The sequence below is a fragment of the Rhinolophus hipposideros genome (genome assembly GCF_964194185.1).
Source record: "Rhinolophus hipposideros genome assembly, chromosome: 16".
Classification (NCBI taxonomy): domain Eukaryota; kingdom Metazoa; phylum Chordata; class Mammalia; order Chiroptera; family Rhinolophidae; genus Rhinolophus; species Rhinolophus hipposideros.
This window is the reverse complement of record NC_138062.1, coordinates 16,258,815-16,273,171: the sequence shown is the minus strand read 5'-3', so window position 1 is coordinate 16,273,171 and position 14,357 is coordinate 16,258,815. Positions and strand designations below refer to the sequence as shown.

Sequence of the window (14,357 nt, the reverse complement as noted above, 5' to 3'; positions counted from 1 at the left end):
TGAGTTTGGAGGGTTCAGTCACGTCAAAGAGAATCTAAAAGGTTGCCCAACTTTGCAGAGCAATGCAGTGACACAGTTGGGACCTGATGCCAAAATTGTCATGCTCGAAAGCTCATGCTATTCCAGTGCTACCTTGATATCAGAAGAAAGGAAGATGAGGTGAGGGAGATTTGATGATTACAAAGTCAAAGGTGGGATTCAAAGGAGCACTTTCCATCAAGAGACGCCAGTGTTCAGGGATTATGGAGGCATTGGATAACAATGAAACAGCCTCTCACGTTGCTAAAATGATTAAACAGTAGATTAAGCTAGTCACTTGCTGTACAAATATTTCATTTTTTGTCCAACTGACCAAAAATTGTGTGTCTGATATAATTTTTGCTCTCATATTTGCCCTTTTTCTGTTCAAATGGCTGCTTGTTCCTTTTCTCTGGGTTCCCTGATGTTATTCATTGCCCTTGAGACACGGTTTGTGGCCAAGTGTCAGTGACATGCATTCTGGTCTTTCCTTCCTTGTCCATTCGTGATTGTTGATTTTTGAGAAAGGCAGAAATTGACCTTTGGGATGACTGTATCATAATAAGCTAGGAAAAGCAGAACTGGAAACATCTTTACATTTCCTCATTTATAAAATAAAATGATGGGCTTTAAGTGAATTTAATAAAAGGATTAGCACCAATATGTAGATAATAATCATAAAATCTATATTGTTACTTAAAAATCTTTTTGTACACAAATGCTATTTGGTAAGTAGCTTAAAATTTGGGGGGTTACCTGTGAAAAAGAATTCATTGTTTTTTAAAAAAAATTCTAGCCTTAGAGATTATTATTTTTTCCTTTCTATATGTATGGCCTGCAGAACAAAAGCAGCTCTAGTCGTAGTAACACCAGTGGTGTGCTTTGTGTTTCATCCCTGCTTAGGGCGTCATTGCAGAGTATAACAAAATCAACGATGTGAAGGAAGATGACGACACAGAGAAGTTTAAAGAAGCCATTGTTAAGTTCCATAGGCTGTTTGGGATGCCCGAGGAAGAGAAACTCGTCAACTATTACTCTTGTAGCTACTGGAAGGGCAAGGTCCCCCGTCAGGGTTGGATGTACCTCAGTATTAATCACCTTTGCTTTTATTCTTTTCTTATGGGAAGGGAAGGTAAGTTGTCTAGAATCTCAGAGGGAAACTTTGTGAAGTCGACTGAGGTTTGCCCTGAACTCATAAACCACATCAAAATACCAAGAACAAATCTGTAGTTATAATTGGGTCAACACTGTCTTTTAACTGTTTAACAGGTGAATTTGATTATTTTCAGTTCACTATTTGTAAAGAAAAAAAAAAAGGTCATTAAGAAATAAAGATTCGCCAAAGGTAGACACGGACTTAAGTCCCTAATAATTAATGAACTCAGGATTGATGTGGTCTGAATTTGTCTCTCTTAACTAACAAACAGAACTATAATAAATATGAACACACAAAGTCAGAGGAGTTCCGCGCCAGTGGGGGCTGGGGTGTGTGATTGCAGTATCTTGAAGGGATTTTAAGGAGACAGGTATTGACCCAGCCTTGTTCCCTGTGCTCAGCCAAGCTGGTAATCCGGTGGGTGGACATCACTCAGCTCGAGAAGAATGCCACGCTGCTTTTGCCTGACGTGATCAAAGTGAGCACACGGTCCAGCGAACATTTCTTCTCCGTATTTCTCAACATCAACGAGACCTTCAAGCTAATGGAGCAGCTGGCCAACATAGCCATGAGGCAGCTCCTGGACAATGAGGGATTTGAACAAGATCGATCCCTGCCCAAACTGAAAAAGAAATCACCTAAAAAAGTGTCTGCTCTGAAACGGTAGGTGACAGAGGCTAAGTTTTACAGATTTTAGAGATGAGAAACCCATCTATTTGTTCACGAAATTTAACATTTTCTGAACAGCTTCAGGGTTCTGGGTATAGATACAAAGATGAAAAAGACTGCCTGAGGTACTCACTGCACAGGAAAGGGAGGGGTACAGTGTGACGGGAGCCCTTCTGAGTCTGTGAGCAGAGGGCCACGGGCACACACGTGGGGAGATGGGGCTGAGGGTTGGAAAGGCCTCTGAGTGGAGGCTGCTTGGAGCTGGACTCTCAGAGGTAGTGTTAATAGAAGTTACCCTTGCAGGGTCAGCAGAGTGGCTGTTCCAGGTAGAGGGAATAACATGATGGGGGGAATCACAAAGGAAAAGCACAGAGGGAAGGAAATCCATCACACATCTGGAAGGTGACGGGGCACAGAGTGGCGAGAGGCTGCCAAGAAGCCTGGAAGATGGAGTAGAGCCAGAGAGGGGGAGAGCACCGGGATGTTCCACTGTGTGACTGTACGCGTGGGCTTGCCCTAAACTGAGGTGGAGAGTGAGAGGGGGACGAGCATGTCCAGGGATGTGAGAGCTCAGTTTTGATCAGGTTGAGTTGAGTGGGGTACAGGGCAGTTAGTTGGAGACCAGATCAGTAACACACACGGAATTGGAAATCCCTGGCGTACAACTGGTCGTTGGAACCTGACAACAGGTAACCGCAGTGAAGATGTGTGTGGTGATTTGAGACATGTTTCAATGGAGTGGTGGAGGATGAATGGGTTACTGCAGTGGATGATACAGCAAATGAAAGGCAAGGAAGGGAATTAGGCAGGTATTGACTGCTTTTCCAAGAAATTCAATGGTAAAGGAAGGGAATTGCTCCTTTTAGAATGGAGAAGATTTGAACATAGGATAGGATGGGAAGAGTTTGTTGATGAAGGTAGGTGAGGGACAGGAGAGAACATAGAGATAAAGCTATAAGAAAACAAATAATTTTAAAGGTGACATCTGATAGGTCATGGAAAACAATGCTTATGTGTGTTGAGATCTCTGCCTTTGAAACAGGGAAAAGAAGTAAGAGTAGTGAGGATGGAGGTAATTTTGGAGATTGAGAGGGAATTGGAGGGCGCCCCTGCTTCTTAGCCTCTCTCTGCTCTGTGAAGCCAGAAACTAGACCGTCAAGGGGTTAAGGTTAGGTAGAGCTTGAGGGGAGAGGTTTTAACAACAGGAAAAAAGGAAGTCATTAAGGAAAAGATTGTATCAACAGAGGACCCAACTAAGGTTGGAAACCAGTTACCTAAGAGGTATTCCTGCATTTCACGTAACTTCTTGTCTGTTTCGGGTTGACAGTGATAGCCAGCAGACTCATGAGGCTCGTTTTCATTCTCATTAGGTCTTTCTTAAAAGATATGGTCCCCCAAAGTGGCTCTGGATAAGTGTAAATGGAATAATCACTTTAGAAATTATTGTATTCCTTTAGAAAAAGAATGAATTTCCTGTCCAGGCCTAGTTTGCCTAAGATTTATGAACATTCGCAGATGTTGATTATACAATGACTACACAAGGTACCTAACTACATTACAATAATTTCATTATGGGTCACAGGTTGGCATTAGCTCCAATAGAAAGCCAAGGAGGTAGGGATAAGTCTAGCAAGATCAAGGAGGGGAAAGATGGGCTGGGGAACCTCCATTGCTGCCTCATTTAGAAGGTATTGGCACATTTCTTTTGCATGAGGTAAGTTACTGTTCTTGCCTTCCAGTGATCTGGATGCCAGGGCAAAGAGTGAGAGGTACCGCGCACTTTTCCGGCTGCCCAAAGATGAAAAATTAGATGGCCACACAGATTGCACCCTCTGGACTCCATTTAACAAAATGCACATTTTGGGGCAAATGTTTGTGTCCACCAATTACATCTGCTTTACCAGCAAGGAAGAGAACTTGTGTAGCCTCATTATCCCACTCCGGGAGGTAAGAGCCAGGTGAAAACAAGTATTTTAAAGAGTTTCATTCGTAACACTTTTCTTTGTGAACCAGGATTTTTATTATTATTATTATTATTATTATTATTATTATTATTATTATTTTACCAGCAGTTGGCTGGCTTTTAACCATAAATGGATGTTTATAATTCTTTGGTGGCTCCTGCCACCCTTTCGTGTGTTGCTGTTGGTCTAAGTGACTGTGGGACCTGTGAGAGCTCTTCCACAGGCAGCCTAGTGTTTTACAATGGAAATTTTATTATTATCCAGGCATGGTGAGGCCAACAACAGGTCAGGAGATGACTACCATTGAAAAGACAGATTGTTCTGCTCACAGATCCCACTGGGAGGAGTCCTGGGGGCCACATGAGCAAGCAACAGGGTCAGTCAGCAGGCAGACAGGGCAAGGGAAGTCGAGGTGAGAGTCTTTATTGTGGCTTCTCAGAGAAGGAACTGCTAGGGCAGGGTAAGCAGGCTTAATATTGGCTACTTTGAATAATTTCAAGGGGCTCTTGGGATATGGGGCTGTCCGTAGTTATCTGGTATCTGGCCCTAGGGTGATTAGGGCAGGTGAATAATGGCCTTGAGTGTGAGAGATAGATAAGGAGGTGGGTTGGTTTGCAAATGAAAGGCCTACTGCCTGGGGGAGTCCTTTACTATCTCTAGGAGTTCGCTAACTCTAGAGAGGGGGTCCTACCAGGGTCAGAGATGTCAAAGGCCCCCTAAATGTCAAAGCATCAAATACAGAAACTAGAAAATGTAGTTATTACCCCTGGCTCACAGCCTGAGAGCAGCTTGGTTTAAAGGAGACGGTCTAGGTTGTGAATCAGAAAGCCAAGTGTTTTTCAGATGTGGTCCCCCGATTTCCTGCCCTGGGACCACCGGGACTGCCAGCCACAGTAGATTCCAGAGCCCACCCCAGATCTGCTGAGTCTGAATCTCTGCAAGTTTTGGAATCTATATTTTGATAAAGTCCCAGAATGATTCTCATGCATGATAAAGACTAAGAAACATTCCTGTTGTAATGGGGGGGGGGGTTCTATCAGATCTTCACAGTGGTCTTGCCCTGTGAAGCGGTTTGGGCTTGAGAAGGAACCCCAGGTTAGGATATAAGGGGCTGTCAGTTCTAACCTGGAAGCTTTCAACCTATCCTGCTCCTTTTCTAGAAGAGAATGAAGGTAGTTAGAAGCTTTGGTTATTAAGATTGACCCTTTGGTAGGTTCCCTATAGTAAAGGATTCAAGTTTCCCTCTGCCTTTTCTTTAAAAAAAAAAAAAAAAAAATCATTTATGTAAGCAAATGTTCTTTGTTTTGTTCTTTTTTCTTTTTTTAAAAGAATAATGCATCACTATCACAGAAAATTAGCAGGAGTACAGACAAATAAAAAGAAAACAAAATTCACCCCTAGGCCCACCATTCAAAGAAAACCACTGTTAACATTCTGCTGTACCATTTAGTAGGCTACTCCAATAATTTGAATTGTATGTACTCACTGATATTATTTAGATATAAAACAGGGAATTTTTATTTTTTGCTTATTTCCTTTAACAGTGAGTATGTTTTAAACTTTCCCCCATATCATTAAGTATTCTTTTCCAATGTAACTTTTAATGACTGCAAATTTTCCATTAAGTGGATAGATAGACTATTCATTCAGTTACCTATGGTTGGACCATTGCATCATTTTTAGTTTTCTCCCAATCATATATATATAATTTTCTTTTAACTCTAAATTATGAATTCCTAGAAGAATGCAAGATGTCAGGCAATTGACCAATCTAGTTCTCCTCCTGTAGGATGAGCTAACTGGTATTATCACACTTTTTGAGATCAGGCTATTTTGTTGGTGGTGAATTCTGAGATGCGTCATTACTCAACAGTCCTTACATTTAGCTCTGAAATGGGTTTCCTAACGTTTCCAGCAAATGTAGCTTCTTTGCCATAAACGGTTGCTGCCTACATTTCCTTTGTCAAGTACTACCTGAATGTAGTAAAAGCAAAGTTACCTGGAACAGCTAAGGAAACCCATTCTGGGGTAGGGACTGTACCGTGCACGTGGTCTTTGTGCAGCTGAGCAAGTACTCACTCTGTTTATCCAGAGGAAAAGGAGGAGCAGAGAAGGGCTGGAAGCACTTCCAGGACATCTGCTCCCCTGCTCACCACCTGCCAAGGTTTGCGGTCCAGCTAGCTCCGTTCTCATTTTAGTGCGATTTACAATACAATAGTGAGAGCCAGGGGAATTGAGAGAATGGTGACTGATACTCTCAGCTCATCTTCTGCTTGCTAGTTTCCCTAACTGGTAGTAGGACAGAGATAACACAGTCTGATTTCAGGGGGAATCAGAGCAGAGACAATATGGTGGCAGCATTTAGAAATAAAGCATGTTTTGGTTGGAGGATGCAGCTTTCAAGAAATGCTCAGTGAGACAGCAGTGCCCTTCCCTTCACCTGAGGAACCTCTGAGATATGTTGATGGTAGTGCCCTCACCCGACTAATGGAAAAAGGAGAAGACTTAATGGACTTTTTATTACCTTTAGGTAACGATAATGACAGAAAAGCCAACCGCCCTCCTTCTGGAATCTGAGTAGAAAGTGGTCTCTCTGTAGACTGGGTACCTTTCAGAACTGAGTTAAGCTGATTGATCAGCAGGGGCCTCCGTGAGAACGTTAAATCCTATTTGGAATGGCCATTTTTAGCACTAGATAGATTAGGAATTGTTTTATTTAATTTTTTATAAATAAACTGAAATATTGACTGGAGATAATTAACATATTTCACACATAGAGTTAAGGTAGACCAAATTGACAGATGTTAAATGTTTACACAGAATCTTGTTGCTATAGATTTTAAAGAAATTACTGAGGCAGCTAAGCAGGAGGGTAAAATGAACTAATCAGGTTCCTCATTAGAAATTCCAGATGAAGGCTTTTTTTTTTCCAATCATAAATTACCTTGTAAATGTTCCATATTAAACTCCAAGATTTAATTAAATTCCAGTCTATTTTATAACCCAAAGTGGTAATGAAAATGTGTCTCATTAAACTGTAGAATACTCGAACGTAGCTCTACCCCTTTCCTGGTGGTACAGAGCTTATGGGATAGAAATCTGTTAGTGAAAAAGACTTTGTAACCATGTGAGCATTTGTATGTTTTATGTGGTAGCTTCCTGGTTGTTCCTGGATTCTTGATCCAGCCAGATAAAGGACTTTCCACTTTGATTTTATCAAGCTCCACATGGCTATCTGGGTTTTAGGCACAAAGCTTAAACCTTTAATTCCCTTGGCATCTGTTATTTGGCCCCAACACCTGATGGATGGTCAAAAGAATCAGAAAAAAATTTGTGGTGAGAAAGGGAGCTTTGATGAGTCTTTTAAAAATAAGCATTGTTTAACACATTTCTTAAGTGTTATGAGAAAATTCTTTTCATGATAAGGAGGGGTCATTTTCTTGTTTCTCTAGTTTTTGTTTTTGTTTTTTTAATTAGGGAAAGAGAAAGCTTTTCTGTGCAACTCCAGGCATCTCAGAGGATTCCTTTAAAAGAGTACATCTAAATACATGTATTTATAAAATCTGAGACCAGAAGTCGGGTCCTGCAGTTTGTCCATTTATGGCCCAGTCACAGCACTTTGCACTTGGGCCCGTGAACCTTTTAGGCAACTCCAATAGGTTTCTTAACCTTGAGGGACAGAACATTTTTAAGGTTCTGCTTTGAAGGAAATGCATTTCGCATGAAAATGCTGAGAAAGAGGTTAAAGTTGGGCCTGTCTAGACTGCTTACAGGTAGAAATGAAGAGGGGAAAAGAAACTTGAATTATGTAGTCAGAGCCGCTGCAAAGAAACCATTTATCTAGGGCTTGCCTTGAGGGTTTTTTTCCCTAATGTACTAAAGAAAAAATTTCTAATGCATTTATCCTAGTTTCCAGTTGATGAAAATCCTATTACAAACCACCAAATATATGTCTTCAGTTCAAAGCTAAAATGGATGTCTCCCTTTTGTACTTTTCTCCCTATGTGATAGGCTTACTTCAGCCCTCTCCCCCCCCCCCCACACACACACAGCCAGTGCAGAGAGGGTTGCAGTTAAGCTATTTACATCATGTCTGTTCAGAATCAAGCCTTTAAAATGTTGAAATGGAACGAGGTGAAAAATGCAAAGTCCTGGGGTCCAAATGAAACATTTGAAAGATTGCTAGTGTTTTGAAAACCATCCTGACATTAAACTTGGTTAAAGGAACCAGTCTCAGGGCTGTTTTCTGTCTCTTATGGATAATGTGGCAGCTAGGAGTCCTCCCTTTTATGGCTCTGTGAAATTTTAATGAACATCAAAGAATTCCTTTACAAGCAAGTCTTTCAGCCTTGGCACTATGGACGTCTTGGGCGGCTTTGTTGGAGGCAGGCTGTCCTCTGCACTGTAGGATGGCTAGCAGCATCTCGGGCCTGTATCTACGAGATGCCAGTGGTACCCTCCACTCGTGACAAAAACACCTCCAAATGCTGCCAGATGCCTCTTGGGGCATAATCATTCCCAGTTTATAACTAGTGATTTAGAAAAACTAGCAAGATGATTCTAGCTTCTGGTGTGTGCTCCAATTTGATTTGTTATGAGCTGCTTTATTTCATTGGAACAGAGTCAAAGGATCTCAATTTGCCTCAATAAAATAGGAGTGCTTCCTACAGAACATAAAAGTGCTGTGACCTGTCCTTAGTGCTGCTCAGCGGCTGCTGTGAGTAATCCTTGGAAAGTAAGGCTCCTTGTTTCGTGTTTCTTTTCAGGTGACAATTGTAGAAAAGGCAGACAGCTCCAGCGTACTCCCTAGTCCTTTATCCATCAGCACCAGGAACAGGATGACCTTCCTGTTTGCCAATTTGAAAGACAGAGACTTTCTAGTGCAGAGGATCTCTGATTTCCTGCAACAGACAACCTCCAAAATATACTCGGACAAAGAGTTTGCTGGGAGCTACAACAGTTCGGACGACGAGGTCAGTGGAAGACACCTGCGGGTGTTTTGGTTGGTCCTGTTACTCTGCCGGAAGTGTTCACCTCCTTGCCCATTTTGTTTGCTCTTCAAGCTTTGCAGCTGTGCTAAGATAAACCACCTACCCTGATGCCCAGAGCAATGTCTCATTTAAATCTCATGCTGGGCAGAACCTTATCGGATCATCCGATCCAACCCTCTGATTTTACAGTTGAAGAATTATTAAGTAATTTGTCCTGGTTACACGGCCGGTGACCCTGGTCCCTATAGTGACATTGATGGGAATGGTATAGAGCTCACGAAAGTCTCAGACCTGAAACACAATATCAGCATGATGATTTTACTATGACTAAATGAGTACTGTGTCCCTGTTGAATTACACCTAGACCAATATCCAGGGAAACCGGAGCCCAGAAGATATGTGACTAGCTCAAGTAACAGAGCAAGTCACTGGAAGCTAAAGCATATTGTAAAGATGATGGCCCCATGAGTAACATCCCTGTCCCTGTCTGCCTGCCTTATATGAGCTTATATGAGCATTTGAGGCACCAGAAACTAGACAAGAGGTGAGGGAAGCGATCCCATACGCAGCTGATTCAACCATGCCATGCTTTGCCTGCATGCTAACGAGAGAGACTAATGGCCAACCAGTTTGCTGCAAAAATGCGGCTAAAATACGGCAGAAACCTACTTTGAGGATTGAGCTGTGTGGCCTATGACCCATGCACCTGTCTAACCCCACCAAAATGCTGGCTTGCTGCCCTCCTGCTGTTTCTTCACATGGCAAGAAACATCTTGGGAACAGGACAGCGCTCGTGCTATCTGTAGAGGACGCTGAAGGGCTGGCTGCTGCCCAAACCCTTCCAATGTCTTGTTTCTCTCTGCATCGGCAGGTGTATTCTCGGCCCAGCAGCCTCGTTTCCTCCAGCCCCCAGAGAAGCTCGAGCTCCGATGCCGACGGAGAGCGCCAGTTCAACCTCAATGGCAACAGCGTCCCCACAGCCACGCAGACCCTGATGACCATGTACCGGCGGCGGTCTCCTGAGGAATTCAACCCGAAATTGGTGGGTGCCTCCTGCTCTTCCCCCAAAACTTTCCATATGAGAAAGGTCATGTTTGAAACATTCCTTAATAAAAGTAAACCCATATCTAGGTCAATAGTTATTTTCCTATAAGTAAACCAGATCTTGTCTAAATATGTCATTAGGTTTCAGAGTGGCTTCTCATGGAAGGAGACAAGCGTTAGAGAGGACACGGGTGACGTTTTTTTGGACTTGATTTAACTATTAAGTCAACCAACAAATAAGTACATCATTTCCCAGGCAACATTAAAAAAAAAAACAAACAGCAGAACCCACTTTAACTTGGAGTTATAGACATAAAGCCAAGAATATCATTTGTATTCTGCTGAACTGTCTCAGGGAAGTGGAATTCTGAGTCAGGGCCAGAAAGCTTCATGACAGGACCACAGGATGTGATAGATGGATGGGTCCACTTAGGGAAGACTCCAGAAACTGTGAGTTCTTTGTTCTTCTGAGTTCTGTCCAGAACTTTGCCGCTCTATGCACAGGGGGAAGTGTGCTGACCTCCCATCGAACTTCTCCTCTCCATCATCAGTATACTTTGAGATGCAGTCTTGTGTCATTATTCCTTTCAGGCCAAAGAGTTTTTGAAAGAGCAAGCCTGGAAGATTCACTTTGCTGAGTATGGGCAAGGGATCTGCATGTACCGCACAGAAAAGACGCGGGAGCTTGTGTTGAAGGGCATCCCGGAGAGCATGCGGGGCGAGCTGTGGCTGCTGCTGTCAGGTAGGGCTGGGCTGGGGAGTGAGCGCTGGTTCCAGAGCCGGCGGGGACCCTGGGGCTCCCCTTCACCCCCACATCATGCCTTGGGGCTCTTTCAGATACCAAACCCCAATTCAGAGCTATATCTCCTTTCCTCGCCAGAGTGTTGGAGTCCCTCCATAAAAATACGGGAGACATATTCAGCGGCCGAAATGTCAAAGCCACCACCTTCGCATCCTCATTGCGTTGTTTTCATGAACACTATTTAGGGAAAAAGAGAACTCGCGGGAAAAGAGTTTAATTTTTTGTGATGTTTGGAGTCCCGTTTTCCTTTCCCGGCGGTGCCAACTTCATTGAGAGTGTTGAAGTGTGGCTGGCACATGGTCATAGCAGTCATTGGGGTGGAGAGAGGGAGAAAGGGGGAGGAACAAGAAAGCCTGGTCCCTCACTTTTGCCACTACCTGGATTCACTGGTTATCACTCGAGACATGGAGGAGAGACCAGTCTGCCCTGGGACCAAAAGCCTCACCGGATCGTATTAGGTTGGTGCAGAAGTAATTGCGGTTTTTGCAATTTAACCTTTTAAACTGCAATTATTTTTGTGCCAACCTAATACTTAGGCCCCAACCTGGAGATGTCAGAAAGGGTAGAAAGGGATGTGTCATGGACACGTGGGAAAGATGTGTCCGCTTTCACTGGCGCGCAAGCTAGGCTCATGCCCGAACGTCACCCTGTCAGGTCAAACCTTTGAGCCCTGAGTCAGAAACCAGAGGTCCTGCAGGCCAAGCCCCCACTCCTTCTTCCCAGCCCAGTCTGTCGCAAACATCAGGGCATGCCTTCAGATGTCGCCAGTCTTTAATATATAAATCACTTTCTCTACTTGGTGAGAGCCCTGAAATGTAATCATTCGAAATATGTGTATGTGAATATTTTTATTTAAACCTAAGATGGCCTGCCTCCAGTGCTGTTATTAAAACCTTACATTTAAAAAATGACGTTAAAATTAAATAGTTTCCAGAGTTACAGAAAAGCCTTTAAAAAAACACCAAAAAACCCCATAGTTCTTTCTAAAAGTAGACATCAATGGTAATTGCCCATAATGAGATGTGTTAACATCTCAAAAGTAGGGTGATAGAATCCTGAAAAGTAATTGGTTTTATGTATTCCATGTAAAACTAGTTTGTTCTATCCTGATTCGCATGCCTTGCTTTTCATTTTCCTTAAGTAGACCAACCATAGCTCCTCATTTAGAAACCCAGATTTGAGTCAATTTATCTCTGATTACAAACCCAGCCCAATATAATGCTGCCGTCCAGTCTTCTGCTTTGCTTGTGTTTGGTGAACCAGTCACCTTGACAACCTGATTCTGATCGCTCACAGAGTAAACAACAAATTCCATTTTCATCTTCCTTATTCAGATTAGAAGTTATTTATAGCACCTTTTAGATAGAAATGAAACTCAAAACAAACACCAGGAAGCAGTGTACAAAGGCACACAGCCCCGTTGCAGACATTTTGAATTAGACCCCATGTTTTCTATACCCACGAAGGGCTATGGGAAGCCAGAGGGTAAAGTGGTCTGTATGCTGCCTCCCTGGGGTAGGTACCCGAGCCTCTATTTCCAGACAGTTCACGGAGGGTGGGGTTCATATGGAAGCCAGATTGCCCATGGGGCGAGCCCAGCTCCTCGCAGGGGAGCCCTGCCTGGATCCTGACATGATTCCCATGACCCTGAGGGCCTCTGCCCCAGGACTTGGCTCACTGTACCCACCGAAGGGATATGCAGGCCAAATGGCAGGAATCCTTGCAAATCTCCCTGGAGAACAGAGCAAAAACCAATGATAAGTGGCTGTCAGCCAGACTGCCTTTTCCTGGACACGTGAATGATAAGGACTGGTTCTCTGGGTGACCATCGGGGAGAAGGATTGGACCAGCACTGGGACTCTGATTTCTAAACAGTGAAATGTGAATGTGTACCCTCGAATTTAATTTATATATATATGTGTGTGTGTGTGTATATATATATATATATATATATATATATATATATATATGTACATACATACAAACACACACATACACATCTATGTGTATGTATATATTTTATATGTATATGTATTTTTATAGTATATGTATATATGTGCATATATAATTTATACTTACATACAATTTATATATAAATACCTAACTTACATAAAATATTATATAACTTACAAGAAAGTATCTTATATGTAATTAGATTTAGATATTTGTGTGCAGGGTTTTTCTGTCTTCAAGAACCCTAAAATGCAGTTTTCCTCCAGCCGTGATTCTCAGCCCACCTGCCTACCGCCTGAGGAGCTCCTGTGGATAGCAGCGGCTCCCCACTGCTAGGAGTCCCCTCCCCACCCCTGTAATTTTAAAAATTTTTCCACATAGTCTATTACCTCCTTCTCATATGGCTTCATACTCTTCAGTACAGCTATTTAAGCCCTTCAGAGCTTACACTTTAGCAAGCAGTTTTCAAACTTGGTTTGAGGGGCAGAATCTCCTTTTTGAAGTGTAATCTTAAGGACCCCCCCCCCCAATAAAATGAAAGCCAAGCTGCTAGATTGGAAGGGAGGGCTGAGGCCTGAGCTAGGCTTGCTTTGCTTACCTCCCTCCTCAGCTCATAAGCAGCTCCTCAGGACGGTCTGTGAAAAGTTGCTGGGACCACAGATTTCAGTGTTCAAACTTCCACTTTCTGAGGTTTTAAATAGCCAGCTTACTATGGAGCTGAGAGAGGGAAGGCGGCCACAAGTAAATGTGCCCGTCTAGCCGCGATTGTAACCCAGCACATCCTCTGTGGGATTTCATCCTCCTTTGCGTGGTCTGGGAAGTGAAGTGGTCCGGGTGGGTAAGTTGAGGCTGCAGACCAAGGACAGGGCTTCCACTTTTTGATGTTTCCCAGGTGCCATCAACGAGAAGGCCACCCACCCTGGGTACTACGAGGACCTGGTGGAGAAGTCCATGGGGAAGTACAACCTCGCCACCGAGGAGATCGAGAGGGACTTACACCGCTCCCTCCCGGAGCACCCCGCCTTCCAGAACGAGATGGGCATTGCCGCTCTGAGGAGAGTCTTAACAGCTTATGCTTTTCGAAATCCTAACATAGGGTACTGCCAGGTAAATGTCACAGGTAGTCTATACTGAAAAACAAGCAACATTATTCACCAGTAAATAGAAAGAAGAAAGGCTTTATGGGTAACAGAACGATCACTCCACCAGGGCTTGTTGACCTCAGCACTGCGAACTTAGTGGACTGGATAATTCTTTGTGTGGGGCTGTCCTGTGCTTTGTGGGGTGCTTAAAAGCATCCCTGTTTAATAGCATCTGCCCACTACGTTCCGGTAGAACCTCCCAGTCACGACAACCAGAACGTCTCTAGACAAATGCCACGGTTCCCCTGCGCAGCCAAATCTCCCTGCATGAGAACCCGTGCACTGAGCAGAGGAGCCGAGGGCCGAGAGTGTCCTGCTGGGGGACCTCGGAAAGTCCCTTCTGGTCACTCTCCGGTCCATCCCCCTCCCTTCCTGGAGTAACGGGTGCATGCCTGAGCCCCAGGCCTTTACCTCTGCCTTTTGGGTCTCACAGTGCTCCTACTTTGCATTCTTCTATGCAATAATGCCCTTGACAATATAACTTTTATATGCTATGGTTATGGCAGTACACACTAAAATAAATGCTTAATTCACTATAAAAAAATGTTGCCCACATACCAACTCTTATCTCTTGCACTAGAACATATACCACGACTGGGGAAGCTCCAAACAATGTGA

At 43.5% G+C, this 14,357-nt stretch overlaps 1 protein-coding gene across 2 annotated transcripts in view; it reads left to right on the top strand.

The window, feature by feature from the left end:
* The window catches only part of TBC1D9 (TBC1 domain family member 9), an 86,358-nt gene that overhangs the window by 51,857 nt on the left and 20,144 nt on the right, over window positions 1-14,357 (top strand). For both annotated transcript variants that reach the window (XM_081077567.1, XM_081077566.1), the window contains exons 4-10: window positions 922-1,150; window positions 1,576-1,837; window positions 3,583-3,790; window positions 8,574-8,780; window positions 9,670-9,840; window positions 10,434-10,584; window positions 13,490-13,704. In XM_081077567.1, coding sequence (XP_080933693.1) covers window positions 922-1,150; window positions 1,576-1,837; window positions 3,583-3,790; window positions 8,574-8,780; window positions 9,670-9,840; window positions 10,434-10,584; window positions 13,490-13,704 — 1,443 coding nt within the window. The remainder of the gene's footprint in view (window positions 1-921; window positions 1,151-1,575; window positions 1,838-3,582; window positions 3,791-8,573; window positions 8,781-9,669; window positions 9,841-10,433; window positions 10,585-13,489; window positions 13,705-14,357) is intronic.